Here is an 18103-nt window from a genome sequence, read left to right on the forward strand (position 1 = left end):
TATACACAACCACTGTGGTTTCTCTGATAATGGGAAAGCATCTCATTATCAAAAGTCACCAGAAAATTTAAAGTGGACTCAAATGAGCAAAAGGTGCTTTCCTGGCAAGAGCTTAGAGATCTTCATGGGATCAATTAAGAAAGAATTAAGTCTTTGACATCTGGGGTGTATTTTACATGTATAGCACTTTTCAGTTCACAATATCCATATAGCCCCATGAGTCTACAGCGACCATAGTGGACAGTGCAGCTCTGTGGGGAGGTCATTGGATTAGGTTTTAAACCTGAACTAAGGAGCAGGAATTGACCGACAAAAAATCCCCAGTAAATTCCTTCAGCTTTTAAACCATAGCTCCATTCATTCATTCAGTGAACTTTGACTAGTTTTTTCTATATTTCAATCCCAGGCTAAGGGCTTGATACTCGACCAAAGACATTGCCTGATTCATAGTTTATGATACTCATGGGCAGACAGCAAAGGGTAAGTGAGAGATGATGGGACAGTGGGACCCTGTTTCTGGATCAGAGGATGGTAGACATGCCTTCCAGGTACGGAAGACTAGACTTTCCAGCTCTTGCATCTGTCTTCAAACTGCCATGCCTTTGTTGGCCGCCTTCAGTTGAGGAGCTAGTGCATTCCATCTCTCACTGCTGGAACGGATTCATTCATCTGGGAACTTTTCTTTCTTTCTTTTTTCAAGCTGTCCTTTTGCGCAAGCTCAGATCTCACACCCATTCTTTACATCTGACAGAGCCTAGGTCTTCTAAGTTTCTATGTTAGGCTTTTCCCTCCCAGTTCTCTTTTTTTGCAGAAACATCTCCAGTTGAAATGGAATCATGGGGAGCCAGTGCATTCTGTTTCTTAGTGCCACTGCTCAGGCTGGTTCTGACTTCCGGTGTCTCAACTTGCCTGGTCTCGAGGTTTAGTCAGTCGTATCAGGTTTTATAGCTATTTCAGTTGTTTTTTTACTACTGAAAGGAATAAATAATCTTTCTTCTTTTCTTATTCATGGAAATTACCTTTAGTTTATAGGGATGAGAAGGTCCTTAACATGTTCTTCTTCTCTCCCCAAGAAAATATGACCCTACCAGTATAGTAGTGAGCATTTCAGATAATTTTCCTCTGGATTACTCTAATGTGCATTATGGTTTTATTACTCTTTAGTTTTTCACTTTTTATTTTAAATACTTAACAGATTTCTAGGAAGTTGCAAAAATGGTATACAGAAAGAACCCTTGTATCTTTCACCCACAATCCTACAGTGGTTATATAAATATAATTATATAGCACAAAATCAAAACCAGGAAATTGATATTAAGTGTATTCATAGTTCTATGCCATTTTATCACTGTGTAGATTCATGTAACAACTAGCATATTTTATTTTATTTATTTATATTTTTTTAAAGATTTTATTGGGGAAGGGGAACAGGATTTTATTGGGGAACAGTGTGTATTTTCAGGGCTTTTTTCAAGTCAAGTTGTCCTTTCAGTCTTAGTTGTGGAGGGCTCAGCTCCAGGTCCAGTTGCCGTTGTTAGTTGCAGGGGGCGCAGCCCACCATCCCTTGCTGGAGTCCAACCGGCAACCCTGTGGTTGAGAGGATGCGCTCCAACCAACTGAGCCATCCGGGAGCTCGGTGGCAGCTCAGCTCAAGGTGCCATGTTCAATCTTAGTTGCAGGGGGCAGAGCCCGCCATCCCTTGTGGGAGTCGAGAAGTCAAACCAGCAACCTTGTGGTTGAGAGCCCACTGTCCCATGTGAGAATCGAACCGGCAGCCTTTGGCGTTAGGAGCACGGAGTTCCAACCGCCTGAGCCACCGGGCCGGCCACAACTAGCATGTTTTAGATACACACTTATTGCACCACAACAAAGTTCTCCCTTTTGTGCTGCCTTTTAATAGTCACGACCATTCCCTCCTTCTCCTACAATTCCCACCCCCTGGCAGCCATATCTATAATTTTGTCAAGAATTTTATATAAATGGTATTATATAGTAGTATGTGAGCTTTTGAGATTGGCTTTTTTCACCCAGCATAACATTTGAGAGATCCATCCAAATAGTTTTGTCTGTCAATAATTTGTTCCTTTTTTATTGCTGAGAGGATTCCATGATATGGATGTTCACCGTTTGTTTAATCACATCTGTTCAGAGACATTTCGGTAGTTTCCAGTTTGGGGTTATACAGGTAACGCTACTATGGGTATTTCTGAAGAGAGTCTTGTGTAGATGTAAATTTTTATTTCTCGGGGATAAATGCCCAGTAGTACCATTTCTGGGTCATGTGATAACTGTGTTTTGTTTTTAAGGAAACTGCCAAACTATTTACCAAAGTAGTGGTGCCATTTGATTCTCATAAACATTGCATGAGTGATCCAGTTTCTCTGCATCCTCACCAGCATTTAGTGTTCATTATTTTTTATTTTAGCTGCTCTGGTAGATGTGTAGTGATAGTTGATTGTGGTTTTAATTTCTGTTTCCCTAAATGGCTAATTATGTGGATGTCTTTTTGTGTGCTTATTTGCCATCTTCATTGAAATGTCTCTAAATATCTTTTCCATTTTCTAATTAGATTGTTTATTTTTCTACCGTTGCATTTTGAGAGTTCTTTATATGTTCTCAATATTTGAGTCTTTTGTCAGATATATGGTTTGCAAGTATTTTCCCTCAAATAGCTTGTCTTTTCATCCTCTTCAGAGTCTTTCAGAGAGCAAAATAATTTAATTTCGATGAGGTCCAATTTATCTATTTTCTTTTTCTTTTCTAGATTGTGCTTTCTGTGTTATAGAAACTCTTCAGCAAGCCCAAGACACTGAAAATTTTATTTTCTCCTAAAATATTTATAGTTTCCGTTTAAATCTATGATCCATTTTGAGTTAGTTTTTATGTAAGATATGAGGTTTAGGTCAAGGTTCATTATTTTCCCGCGAATATCCAATTGCTTTGCACCATTTGTTGAAAAGACTGTCCTTTCTCTATTAAATTACTTCTGCATCTTTGTCAAAAATCAGTTGACGGTATTTGTGTGCATCCACTTCTGGGTTCTCTGTTCCATTGGTCTGGGTTTCTACCCCTACACAAGTACCACACTGTCTTGATTGTTGTAGCCGTTTAATAAATCCTAAATTGAGGTACAGTGATTCCTTCTACGTTATTATTTTTCTAAATTGTTTATAGTATATTTCAGGTTCCTTTGCCTTTCCACATAATTTTTGAATAAGCTTGTCTATATCTAAAAAAAGAAATTGACAGGATTTTGGCAAGAAATGTGTTAACATTTAAATGTCAGTTTGGGGAAAATTAACATCTTTAGTATGTTGATTCTTCCAATCCATAATGAATAAGGTATATCTCTCCATTCATTTATATATTCTTTGATTTCCTTAATCACCATTTTCTAGTTTTCAGAATACAAATTCTATATATGCTTTCTTAGGTTTATTAAGCATTTGATTTTTTTGAGTGATTATGTATGGCATTGTATTTTAAATTTCAGTTCCCATGTTCTCGTTGCTGCTACTTACAAATACAATTGATTTTTGTATATAGATCTTTTATCCTGTGACTTTATTAAATTCACTTACTAGTTCTGAGAGGTTTTCTGCAGATTGGGATTTTCTCTGTGGACCATCATACCATCTGCTAATAGGAAGTTTTCTTACTTTTTGATCTACATGTCTTTTATTTCCTTTTCTTGTATTCTGCTGCTGGTGAGGACTTCCCATAGTTTGTTGAATAAGAATGGTAAGAGTGGGCATTCTTGCCTTGTTCCTGATCTAAGGGGGACAACATTCAGTCTTTCACCATTTGGTAAATGTTGGCTGTAGACATTTGAGGGATGCTTTTTATCATGGTGCAGAACTTCCCCTCTAGTCCTAGTTTGCTGAGTGTTTTTATCATGAATGTGTGTTGGATTTTTAATGCTTTTGCTACATTAATATATGTAAATATGTGATTTTTGTATTTCAGCATATTGATTGCAGTGATTGATTTTTGAATAATGAATCTGTCTTGTTGACCTAAACCCCACTTGGTCATGGTGTATATTTCTTTCATATGTTTCTGCATTCTATTCAGTAGTATCTTGTTAAGGATTGTTTACATCTATATTCATGAAAGATAATGGTGTGTGTGTGTGTGAGTGTGTGTGTGTGTGTGTGTGTGTGTGTATGTGTGTGTGTATGTGTATTTGTACTATCTTTGGTTTTGTGTTAGGGTAATTCTGACCTCATAAATGAGTTGGAATGTGTTCTTTTGTCTTCTACTTTCTAGAAGAGGTTGTGTAGAATTGGTGTTAATTCTTTAAATGTTTGGTAGACTTCTCCAGTGAAACCATCTGGGTCTGGAGATTTCTTTTTGGGGAGCTTTAAAATTGTTATAGACCTATCCAAATGATCTCTTTCATCTTGGATGAGTTTTGCAAGTTTGTGGTTTTCAGGAATTAGTCCATTTCTTCTCAGTTGTCAAATTTATGACTGTAAAGTTGTTCCTAGTATTCCCTTACTATCTTGTTAATGGCTGGAGGATCTGTACTGATATCCCATGTCATTCCTGATTTTGATAATTTGTATTATCTGTTTTTCTTTGTCAGTTTTAGTGGTTTGTCAATTTTATTGGCCTTTTCAAAAAACCAACTTTTGTTTCATTTATTACCTCTATTTTTCTGTTTTCAATTTCAGTAATTCCTGTTCTTTATGGTATTCTTCTTTCTACTTATTTTTGGGTTATTTTGGTCTTTTGTCAAGTTTCTTAAGGTGGAAACTTGGCTTAATGATTTGAGATTTCTTTCTCTTTTCTGTAATTGCTTTAACTGTGTCCTGCAACTTTTGATACTGTGTATTTTCTTTTGATTCATTGTGGTTTTTTAAAATTTCTCTTGAGGAGTCTTTGTCCTTTGAATTATGTTGTTTGGTATTCAAGTTTTGGGAAATTTCCCTATCATCTTTCTGTTACTGATTTTTTAATTTAATTCCATTGTAGTCAAAGAATACATTCTGTGTCATTTCAGTTCTTTTAAGTTTGTTGTGGTTTGTTTTATGGCGTCAACCATGGTCTATTTTGGTAAATGTTCTGTGGATTCTTGAAAAGACTATGTAGTTTGCTGTTGGATGGAATACTCTATAAATGTTGATTAAATTCTGATTGTTGATGGTGTCCTTGAGTTTTTCTGTGTAATTGACAATTTTATTATCTTGTTGTAACAATTGTTGAGAGAGGGGTGTTGGAGTCTCCAACTGTAATTGTGGATTTGGCTGTTCTTTTAGTTCTGTCAGTTTCCCATCATGTATAGTTCTGTAGTTTAGTTAGTACACATTTTGGATTGCTGTGTCTGCTTGGCATAGTGACCCATTTATCATTTAAAAAGTTCTCTTTTTGTACCTGGTAATTTGCTCCGAATTCTTTTATCAGATATTAATATAGCTATTCTTGCTTTCTTTTGATTTGTTTGTATGGTATATCTGTTCCCTATTTAACTTAGAATACCTATATTTTTATATATTAGTGAATTTCATGTACCGTGCATATAATTGGATCATGATTTTTTATTCACTCTGCCAACATGTCTTTTAATTGGTGTCTATACACCGTTTATATTTAATGTAATTATTGATATGTTAGGGCTTAAGTCTACCATTTTATTTATTTTTGTTTCCTGTCTTCTTTGTTCCTGTTTTCTCTTTTGCCTTTCTGTATGGTCCCTCTATCTCTTTTAAAATTCCATTTTGATTTACCTATAGTGTTTGGAGTGTATCTTTTTTTATGGAACTGTTGTGGTTGGTCTAGGTATTATATATTGTCAAAGGTTCAGAAATAACAAAAGTAAAACCAGTGAATTACCAAAGTAGTAATCAATAAAAGTTTATTATGCAAACACCAAAAAGATGGTTTACAAACCTGGAGTGCTCAAACCAAAGCATGGAATGAGTCTCAGGTATATTGTTAAAGCAGCTTATATAGTGAGAAAGCAGTGACTGTTCTTCAGTGTTTGGTTATAATGTTAGAATAGTGTTTACCTCATATCAACCTTGGGAAACATTTCAAGTTTTGCTTACGATTTCCAAAGGCATAAGCAAGAAATGACCCAGCTAGTCTTGCAAAATAATCTAAATTAAGCTTTGTTTATATCACTAGGTTTTGTCTGCTCAGGGAATGTTGAAGGCCAGTCTCGCTCTTTTTTTTTTTTTTAATTTTAACTATATATATATAATTTTAACTATATATATATTTTTAATTATAACTATATATATATATATATATATATATATATATATATATATATATATATATATAACTTCATGTAGTCTGCTAAGTATAGAAACCTTATTTTCCTTTAAGTTCCTTGCTCTTCCCATTTGTGTGTCTTGAATCTTACCTATACAAACCTTAAGAACCGCAGAAGACAGTATTAGAGCCAGGCTAGGGTGGAATCAGAGGCTTCCCAACTGGTCTTTTCTGATGTTAATGGAGGCTGATGCTGCAGTTTTTCCCATGGGGTTTATTTAGCAAATTATTGTGTACAAGTTTTGTGTACTACTAGGCTACCTCTTTCCTGGTAGCACCTTTGGCAGGGTGCATGTTTTACTTGAGACCTTTTTGCTTTTGTTTTTGTCTGCACCCATTAACATTTCTGGGTGCTGGCTTCTTTTCACCTAGTCCAGGATACATTAGGCAAAAAGAAAACCAGGAATGCTCTACCATGTTTTTCCTCAGATTTCAAAGTCCTTAGCGGGTCTGTCTTCTTAGCTCCACCTTTCAGAGTTTTATGTTTGTTTTATATATAATGTCCAGGGTTTTTACCTGCACTTTGCAGGAGAAAAGGGGGTAAAGTGTATCTGTTCCATCCTGTGCTGGTACTGGCAGTCTCTCTTCTTTTAAATTTTAATCACAGTATGCTGTTTCCACTCTGTGAAAGTCAGTTAGCAAGAAGCTATAATTGACACCAAGAAAAGTAAGAAAGCTATTATTCTAAGGTTGGTTATATTTAATAGAAGAATAAGAAAATATTCAAATCAACATGATGAACAGAGGAAGAAAAATTCCCTGAGACAAGTATTCACCAAGGAAGCTTATAAACAAGAATGATTGTTAATTTAGATAGGATCAGTAAAAGCTTTTAGGAAATGGGTTTGAAATGTAGGGAAGTGGAAGGAGGCATTTTAAGTGGCAGAAATAAAATGAATAACATTCCCTGCCTTTCTAGTCATAAACTCAGATGACAGCTGTTCAGTCAGCTTAATAAATGGGTGCCCTTGGCAATAGCAGGCAGAGCTGTTTATGTGTTTATTTCGCAAGGTTGTCTTCCTCTCCTTCTCATACTCAGGTCCATCCCAGAGATAATGATTTGTTGGTCTTGGGACAGTGAAGATGGGTATCATTGCTTTTGTTTTTTAAGATTCTTAGGTCTTCATTACGTGCCCAGGCCTGACAGATGTTATAGCTTCAACTCCAGATACACACAATAACTTAATTTAATTCAGTTTAAATCAGTAAACAGTTATTTAGAGTCTGACATGTGCTGGGGACTATTAGGCAGAGATGGTGGACATTTAACATCTTTTAAAACTACTGCCAGATTCTAGGTATTATGACAGTTACTTATAATGAAATTATTTCAAAGAACTAATAATTTATTATGAGTGACAATTTAATACAAAGGTGATTGTTTTAAATGCCATATAAATAGAGTTATAAAGTTAAAAGATAGCAGTAACTCCAGACAAGTGGGAATAAGGATAGCTATGTGAGTAACTGAATTATAAGAACTAAACTTACGAAGTTGCTTAGAGATGAACCATTCTGTCTTAGTCCATTCAGGCAGGCAGTTGTAACAGAATACCGTAGAGTTGGATGGCATATAAACGATAGAAATTTATTTCTCACAGTTCTGGAGTCTGGGAAGTTCCAAGATCAAGGTGCCAGCAGATTCATTGTCTGGTCAGGGCCAACTTCCTGGTTCATTGACAGCAGGCTTCTCACTGGGGGTTCTCTAGGATTTTGTTTATAAGGGCACTAATCCCATTCATGAGGGCTCCACCTTTATGACTTGATCACTTCCCAAAGGCACTACCTTCAAACCATCACACTGGGGGAATTAGGTTTCAACATATGAAATTTTAGAGGGACACAAATATTCAGTCTGTAGCACATTCCAACCCTGCTTCTTACAAATGAAGAAACTGAGGCTCACAGAAGATCAGTGACTTTCTCAAGGCTACAGGGCTCATGGAAGATCCAAGGAGAAACACGGTCCCTCTGACTCCCACTGAGTACTGTTTCCACAGACCTCCAGCGAGAACTTACTTCTTTGAGAAGGAATTCTGGCTGCTGGTTTAACTTATGTACAAAAATCCCTATCTGAAAGTTTCTTTCCCCAATGCAGTGGGTAGAAGGTTGGCCCTGGTGAAACTGACAGAGAGGGAAGTATGTGCCCCTTCTTGGTTGAGGACTTGTTTTGTGTAAAGCTTTTGAACCAAAACATTTCTGAAACAGCAAAATGGAGTTTTATCAGGTAATATCTATGGAGAGTAACTGGAGTCATCACTCTATTAAATATTCTATAAGCTCTTTTCACAAATATCTGTGGGTAAATTAATGGAGAAAGTGTAATAATTTCAAGACAGGATCTTTATTTACTAGGATATTCTATAGATCATTAAGTCTACTTAGTTTCTCGTAGCTGTCTTTTCCCTTTGTCAACATAGAAAATGGATCTTCTTTTTGTTTCTGTTTTATAGTGGGCAATGTAGGATTACTCTTAAATTTAAAGTATCTGATTATACTGAACTAAGCCAGGGAATAATGTGAATGCAGAGGGGGCAAACAATTTTTTTATGGACCAATGTTCATAAAATCTGTAAGCACCAATAAACTGCATTAGTATTAACTACTGCATCATTTCTATGTCAGATTAATTGGTCTAAAAATTATATATACTTTCTTTTGCAAGTTGAACTGGGTATGATGATTTGCAGGCTCATTTTCCTGGGTGAAAGTGAGTGTTTCCATGGTTTTATTCGTGGGAATATTTCTGTCACTTAGGAGGCTAGGAACAGAGAGACATGATACCAAATCTGGTTCTATTTGTGTGACATTGAACAAATACTTTTTCTTGAAGAACCAATTTTATCTGGAAAGTGAAGAAATTGAAGTAAATGGCATTCCGGATATATTTTAATTCTGATAATCTGAGATTAAAATAACTAAAACTGAGAAGCCACAAGTTATTTAAATTAAAAAGCACGCCTGTGTAACTTGTGGCCTCTATGTCACATCCTTGATATAGTACTCTCTCACACAACATCCCAAGTCTTCTTAATGCTGTGTTGGTTCTGCTATCTTCAGCTAATGTTCTTTACCTGCTAATCCTCTGAAAACCTATGATTGAAAAAGAAACACAAAATTTTTGTATGGTAATTTTTTTATTGCCTGATTTATAATTGATTCAATGTCTGTGTGTTTAACACCTAAAGTCCATCTTCCCTTTTAAATGCTTTATCTATCTATTTATTTATTTTTGCAAAAGACTGGAATCTGCTACTTTAAAAAGACATATATGATGATAAATGTATACCAGAAAGAATATTTTTCTTATGCATTAACTTATAATATTAGAGAAAAATAATATTTTTACTTAAAATATATGAAAAATAAATAGGTTTGGAATTATGTTCTATTTTTTAGTAATTTGAGCTGCCTATATTTTAAAAAAATGAAATCTGTCTTCTCATTAACACTATTGTTGTTTTTTTTTTTTTTTTAAGTATGACTTTGGTTTCTCTATTATTCGGTTCCCTTTTTTATTATACCTCCCCACCCCGTCTCTCTCTACACAGGGTGGGTATTCTGCTCCCTCCTTCTCTCCTTGGCAGGGCTCCTTCCAGGGGATCCCACGGACTGTCCCGCCGCACCGCAGACAGAGTGAGTCTGTGTCTCTCACTCCTATCCTGGCTTCCCCTTCCTGGTATTTCCCTTCTGCATGATCTTTCCCTCCCCACCACCTCCTCTCCTGTTCAGAGTGACCTGCAGGCATGTGCTAAACCAGCACTCCCCGGGCTCTCCTCTCAATTAACACTTCCTTTGACTGCATGTAAATAGACTTCCACTTAAGCCTTGGGAAAGCTCTCTGAAGTTAATTTCATTCTAAAGCCATTTAAACCTATTGCCACTGACCCTAAACCTACTGAGTGCATCTGTCTTTAATGCATTCTCTTTTTTCTTGACCTTGAGATACGTGAATAAAAACTGTTTTTATCTAGTTATGTGAAAATGTACACACTGCCAGCAGTGGTATAATGGACAGATGCATACTGTTTAGGGAACAGGCTTACTAGACTGTGCACATTTCTTTAAATATTTCCTAATCAGAAGGCTTTGATTACATTTCATTGTCTTCTAAAAACAAAAATCTTTTAAATCATTTTTCAAGGGTGTTTTTAACTACTAATACGTCCTCGTAATTTATCAGCTGCTTTACAAGTACACAAGAAATAGCTTTTAAATATGCATGGTTTACTAACATTTCTAATGATTTAGTAATTGTTTGACTTAAAAAAACTTTGTTTACATTAAATCTGCTTTCAAAAACATTGTTCACTATTTTATATTATGTACTTAAGTACATCTGGTAAGTTGGTTATATTTTATCTTTTTTGAAAAGTCACCCAAAAAGCTAATATATTAATGAGAGTCACTTTTATGCCTTCTCCATAGATTTACCCTGATTTGTGATTCATACCAATTTTTTCGTAAATTATCCTTATCTATGTGAAGAATCAAAGGTCCAAAAGGGGAAAATTTTAAGCAATTAAGAAATGTGATTTATTTAAAAAATTATTTTTAATTAAAGTTATTAAGTATGAACATAAATCTGAGACAGGTTTTGATGTTTATTTTTTGACTATTGTACCTCTCCCTTTTGCATTATTTGTTTTAAAGATAAATAGAATAGAAAATTTGTATTGGCTTTTATATCAAGTTATTTAGTAGCAAGCTAATTTGTTTAGTAGAAGCTGTGAGAAGGGGAATTTTTCCTCCTGTATTTCCTTTTCCATCTCCCACCACCTCTGTAAATCCTCCTTTTTACTTCTCTTGTCAAGTAAGTTGCTTTCTCTTCTCCTCTATTGAAAGATTCCTAACACATAAGGAATTACACTAAATTGCTACTGAATTAATCTGAATTTCAAGTACAATTATAGCAAATGATAGTTATATATATTTTAGGCTTGTACCCAGTAAAATGCATGGTTTGACAGAATTACCTCAGAGTAACACACCTACCTTGAATTTTCTGAAGCCCCCTTTTAGACCCTACCCTTTCCCCCGCTTTTCTTCTCCCCCATTCTCCTTCCCCTCAGCTAGCTGTAATATGGGTTTGAACTTCAAGGTTAATTATTCTGTATTGCAAATAGTTTTAGGTTTATTTTTAAAACACGTTTCTGAGAAACACCCATTTCACTAGTTCTTGTTTAGCTTTAAAATTTTCTTGTCCCTCCTCTGAGTCATTGGCTCTCCATTTTCAAATGCCTCTTCCTCCTTTCCTCTGGAGTTCAGAGCTACCTTTTTCATTTCCAACTGTGAAGCAGCACTGTTCTGCAGCACTGCTATAAAGGTCTTTTTACATCAAACCTTCTTTCTCTGCATCTCCAAGTTAGTAAAAAGAAAGTTTTGGTTCTCCAGAGTTTGGATGTGTTAGCCACTTAGAAGATACATACATTGGAGTCTTTTCCTGGGTAAGTTCTCATGGTTTATGCTGCTAAGAGACCTGGCCTTGGGACTTGATCACTGAGGCTCGTAGGACTCTGTTTGTGGAATGCGTTCACTAGAAGACTTGTTCGTAGCTTTTTGACAGCTCTTAGGGAGCTTGAAATGTTCCTTTAGAGGAGAAATATGTTCTAAACTACTACGTACACTATGTTGGATTTACCCTGAGAACAGCTGAAGCAGTTTACTAATAAAATTCTTCTTATTATTATTGTTTAGTGATAAAATATAGAGAAAGAGAATGGTATGGAATTATGGGAGTAAATCCAGTAGTTTTTCAGATCTCCCCTTTTCCTCCACTAAATATAGTTAGTGAAATATTTGTCTCCATGTTTAGTTCATTCGTAATTCCCAGTGCTGATTTTTAGAGAGTTTAATTCTGTAAGTGATGGTAGATCGTTTGGGACAGTTCTCCTACGTTACCAGTATAATCTATTTCATTAATATATTCTTTCTGATATCCTCTTGAACATCAACGTAAGTGATGTTCACTTTTCTTCTGATCGTAGAACCAGATAGGCTTGACTGTTAGTCTTCAATAAGGCAGTCTGTTATTGGCTCTTTTTTTTTTTTTTAATGTATGAAGGTAGTAGCCCTTCCAGCATAAAAAAGATAGCCTGTTCTAAATATGCAGAGAGTGAAATAACTAATGTTTACAGGGAATATTTAGCTCTGGTCACTCCAGAAGCTGCACTGGCCAGGGATGTTCTTGCTGAATTTAAGAACTCTAGAAAAACGGACATAAAAGGAAAGTTCTAGTCCTTAGTATTTTTTTTTTTTCTTTCTCAGGACATCTTAACTTAAATTTCTTTTTTCAAGTGTACTACTCATCACACCTTAAGGATGCTTGTCTTCTGATTTCAAGTTAAATTTTTCTCTGGGTTTGCAGAAAATACCAACATGGAGACATACAGAGGTCTTTCTGTTGTCAGTAGGCACCTCATCTTTTGTCCAAATTGACTTAACTGATATTGGTTTAGTCTTTCTAGTTTCCAACTGTGTAAAATTAGGAACCATAACCTACCTCATAGTAAAAAAATCTGAATAAAAATAATTACTTTGGCAAGGAAAAAATCTTAATGGTAATCTCAAATAGGACTTCTCACTAGAGCATTGTGTCTAGGAATACTTGATTTTTCAAAAAGTATATTTTGAAATAATACTGGTTTCTTCATGCTAAAACATCTTTTAAAATTTGCTCTTTAACACCTTGAAACAATTTAGAAATCTTATCTACCTTTACCTTCCATATGCAGTAACTTAGATGGGAAGAAAAAAAATTGTTTTGAAACACCAAAAATAATATAAATGCATGTTTATATCTTAATAGCCATATGTCTTAATAGCCCATCAGTTTTCCGATGTAGTGTTTACTGATTTTGAAATTTATATTACAATAATAACTAATTGCATTTACCAGAATTACATTAAGAATGATGAGTATATTGTCTTAATCCTCCTCCTTCTCTTATAAGTTTCATAAACCTTTTTGACAAGCACATTTATAAATTCATTTTACATTATGACCCAGTATGTATTTACTGAATGAAACTATGTATTTATAACCCAATACACATTTGTGTGTATATTTAAAGTTCAGATGAAAGATTCATGAAACAGTACTACAGTGCTTTCTCTAAGGACATGTTTTCTCATACTCTCATTTTCTTCTCGATTTTGAGTTCTGCTTTTTTTTTCCCCACTTAGTATCGTGTGAACATTTTTAATATAGTAAATATTTTTGAAAATATAATTTTGATGGTTTTATATTACATTATCATGGGGATACACTCTAATTTATTTAATCTTTTCCTGTTGTTGGGCATTGGTATCGTTTCCATTTTTCCCTATTAAATAGAGATACTATTGCAATACAGGTCATCCTGGTGAATAGCATCTTTTTTACGTAAGTAGATTCCTAGAAGGATGTTACTAAATTAAAGGGTGTGCACTTTCTAGAAATGCTTGATGTGTATTGTTGAACTGTGAAACATGCTCATAAGGTATACATTAACATGGCTCAATCTGATTGGTTCCACCATGGAGTGTAATCAATTTTATATACAAGGAGCACATCAGCTTCAGTGCTTTAATGAGAAATTAGCTCTGGGAGTGACTTTTCATAAAAGTAAAATATTGTTCAGTGAAATGGAATCTTGGGTAACTCAGTAAAAACTGAACCATTCAGTTTTACATTAAGCTATTTCTTTGAAGTATGGTTAATATAGAATGTGCACTGTATCTGTTTCTGCAACTAAATTCAACTGCTATTTATATAGTCATTGGTTAATTGACTAGAAATGTGCATCAAATTCATGGTCGAGGAGGCCGTCCCATAAACCTAGGCATGAGTTTGTTTCTCTCTCAATACCTTGCAATAATGAGATACACAGCAATTACTGTTTTCTGTATAAGCCTTTTATAACAACCTGCTCTGCCGATTGTGGGGTCCTTTTAGCTGTGTTTGTTGGCTGTTCCGAGTGCCTGCAGTATCCTACTCTGGATAAATCCACCATGCATCTTGGTTATAGCAATGGAATTGTACTATGATGATGTTATTTAGTTTGGGACTACTGTGCATCCCAGCAGTAGATGGGTTCTGTGTCTTAGAGGGGTAGACCCATGAAAATTGAGCATCTCATCCTAATTGTGCATATGTAGTAAAATGCTTGCTTAAGTCACTATTATTCACTTTGATAGTTTTTTAAAAGCAGTAACTCATCAACTTAGAAGAGCTGTTGAACTCCTTGTTTCAGAATTTGTTTATTTATAATTTAAACTTACCAATCAGGGTTTTTTCCCTAAGTACTCTGAGATAAGAGGCAACATTCCGAGGTAGAGGGAAATAAGAGCAATCTTGGTTCCCAAGAAACCTTGGAAACTGCAATTGGGTTCATATGAATTATAGAGCAGAATTTGCTTTATCTACAGTAGTCCCTTCTCATCTTCAGGGTATACGTTATAAGACCCCTGGTGGATGCCTGAAACCGTGGATAGTACCAGAACCTTATATATACTATTTTTCTTTCTATATATACAACATACCTTTTCAACTTAAAGAGGAAGCACTTTATAGCTTCTCTTTGGCATATCTGAATTGCCAGCATCACTATTGTTGCATGACAGTTGATCTGATAACCAGTACAGCTACTAAGTGACTGTCAGGTAGCGAACACAGTGTGGATACACTGGACAGAGGGATGATTCGTATCCTGGGTGGGATGGAGCGGATGGCACAAGATTTCTTCATGCTACTCAGAACAACACACAGTTTAAAACTTACAAATTATTTTTGGAATTTTCCATTTAATATTTTTGGACCATGGTTGATTGTGGGTAGCAGAGACCACAGGTAACTGAAACTGCGGAAAGCGAAACTGCGGATAAGGGGGGACTACTGTAGTTATACTAGGGATCCAGTTTTGTCTTCCATCTCTACAGTGATGTGTGGAGCCTCATTTATAATTTAGAACATCATCTTTAAGATGGACATGAAGAGCAGATTATATTTGTATTGGTCTTTAATGCAGCAGCAGTCAGAAAAGCAAACTAACAAATACTGAGTTGTATTTAGTTTATAATGTGGAAGACTGAAACTATTAAAAATAATTTCTACTTCATAAGGGATTAAATGCAGCTACAATGTTTTAGATTTTGGAGTATGATTATTAAATTGTGTCAGACTTCTTTTCAGTATTCTGTTTGGTAAAATTCTTAAAGTGATTCCTTTGAAGTGTGAGAAGTTTTACATACACCGTTCTGTGGATATGAATATTTGTATTAACTTGCAAGAAAGTATATAACACTTCAGCAAGAAAGTATAAATTATTAAAATACATTTTCAGTTCATACAAATATATTAAGAAATAATACCGAGGGAAACACAGCAGAGGCCAAGCCTATGCTCTTGGCTGCTGCCCAGTTGTGGCGATCCTTGCGTTGTGTGTGGTCTCTCACACCATTGTCCTGTCTTTCTCTTGTCTCTGCTCTCCCATTATGCCATTGGCAAGGAGTTGAGAAGTTAGTCCATTACTTCTCTGACAAAGCGTGGTACAGTACAACTTCAGATTTTTTCCTACCACTTTCCGCAATCACTTTTTATTTTGTTTTGTTTTGTTTTTCCAGTTTGCATGATGCATGTCAGAGCGTGCATGAAATTACAGGCATGTTACAGATGGTGCCATTTCCATCTTTCTTTTAACCTTTAAAATGTATTTAGTAATAATAAATTTGTATGGACCAATAAAATAATTCTAGGTAATTCCTGTTTATGCAGTAGCCTTATTATAATTTAGGACGTTTCCTGCTTTTTACTTTACACTTTGGACATGTTTTTACACCATCAGGACTTGATGTTTTTGGCTGCCATCTTAGTATTGTTGGTGACTCTAGAACAACAGTATTTACAGAAAGTGATACGAATATTTTATTCTTATGGTAATACTAGAAGTCTTTGAAGTGGTATGAAATGGTGAACGTGAAATTTTCCTTAGTGATGAGTGCCTGTTTGCCTTTCCTTGTGTGCAGTGTATTTCTTCAGGTGGGTCACTTGGAAACACTTTTTCCCAGAAATACTACTCCACAGTGTGGCTTGAGTTTGGTGTCCGAAAGTTATCCCGTGTAGGATAGATCAGCTAAGAAAGAAATAGGGCATTATCCAAAAGTTAGTACCTAAATGTTGGTACTGAGTATCCCTGTTGAGTTTTCAAAAATAGTCATCTGGTTATATTGCATACTCTAAAAATCTGTAAACTCATTGGAATTACCCAAGTCGCACAGAATAATAAAGTCTTAGCACCACATTTAAAATTCTCTGTTGGCTCAAATTCTGGCTTTGCCATTTGGTAAAGTGTGAGCATTTGGACATGTTACTTAAGTTCATTTAACCTCAGCTTACTCATTTACCAAAAAAACACATTACCCTTCACCTAGGGTCTTGTAATAATTAGAGATCAAAGAAGGGAAACCCTGTTATCATTGCCGAGGGTATAACATTTCTCAAGTATTTGTAATGTGTCAGGCATAATACTAAGCATTTTGTATGCATGCTATTGTTTATTGTTTACAGCGATTCAATGAGGTGTAGATGGTGTCATTGTCCACAGTTTATGAATTATGAAATTCCATCTCAGAGTAGTAGGATAATTTACTCAGTGTCTCACCAATAGTAAGTGATAGACCCAGGGCTCAAACTCCAATGAGTCTGACTCCCCAGAGCTAAGTGATTCAGTACTAAGCCGTACCAGCTCCTCACAGAGCTGTATGGACATTCTTTCTAAACTTGAAAGTGCCTGGCATGTCCTAGCTCTGGTTTATCTCCGGAAAGACAATGACAGGACCTTGGCTTCTGTATTACATCAGCTATGCCTGCTATGGATTGGAAACATTTAGATATGACTGACATTATTGAATAGCAAATAGTTTATTACTATACTGCTATATAAGTGGCCTTTTTTTCACCCAAGACCATGGTTACAAAAAGACCATGACTTAAATCCATCATTTTCACCTTTTAATAACCATAAGTAACATTTATTGAGTATTTTTGATGTGCTAAGAGGTCCTATATTAAATATTTCACATGTGTAATGTAAAATACATTGAATTATTAGAATTAGAAATGGAAAATAACTGAATGCTTGATAAGACAATTTTCACAACTCATTTTATCCAGGAATTTCTGGTCTCCAAGTAAAAAACATTTGTGGCTTAGCTGGCAGGCCTTATAAGAGTGATGTGTTCAACTTAAAATGTAATTAATCCTTCCTGCAATCCTCCTAAACGTGATTCATTAAGCTAATCCTAAACTTATTTAGAGAAAACATTTTTTCTATTATCAGATTTTTTTCATCTGTTTTTATAAACTTGTTTTTATTTGATTATTAGTGCTGCATCATTGACCTAATAGGAAATATCACTTTGATAATGTATTACCAAAGAAGCAATTCTGGAATATACCATTCACTAATATTCATTTAATTATTCATTTATGTAGCATATATATATACACACACACACACACACACACACACACACACACATATGTATATATACACACACATACATATACATATACATACATATATATATGTATGTGTGTGTGTGTGTGTGTGTGTGTGTGTGTATATATATGTTTCCCCTATGTGCCACCAAATACTGGGGATACTAACTACAACAATAAAAAATGAGTAAAGCATGGTACTTGCCTGTAAGGGACTCATAGTCTCTGGTTATCTTTGTAAGCAGCCCAAAATAATCATTGAGGATGCCTACCAATCCCTTCAACAATTAATTACCCAGTAGTGCCTATGGCTGGCATTCTTGACCTTGACACTTGCGACCTTGC

General features: G+C 35.3%; 1 protein-coding gene across 10 annotated transcripts in view; it reads left to right on the forward strand.

Annotated features, from left to right (window-relative positions):
- CCSER2 (coiled-coil serine rich protein 2) overlaps positions 1–18103 on the forward strand; it is a 170284-nt gene that overhangs the window by 143148 nt on the left and 9033 nt on the right. For 3 of the 10 annotated variants that reach the window (XM_019755556.2, XM_019755559.2, XM_074339721.1), the window contains one exon: positions 9831–9915. The exons of 5 other annotated variants lie outside the window; for them this stretch is intronic. In XM_019755556.2, the coding sequence (XP_019611115.2) occupies positions 9831–9915 (85 nt within the window). Of the gene's footprint in view, positions 1–406; positions 481–9830; positions 9916–15767; positions 15808–18103 lie in introns of all 10 variants that reach the window. 2 more of the 10 variants (XM_074339719.1, XM_074339720.1) reach the window with 2 other exon arrangements.

Source organism: Rhinolophus sinicus, linkage group LG07 (genome assembly GCF_036562045.2).
Source record: "Rhinolophus sinicus isolate RSC01 linkage group LG07, ASM3656204v1, whole genome shotgun sequence".
In the NCBI taxonomy this organism is placed as follows: Eukaryota; Metazoa; Chordata; class Mammalia; order Chiroptera; family Rhinolophidae; genus Rhinolophus; species Rhinolophus sinicus.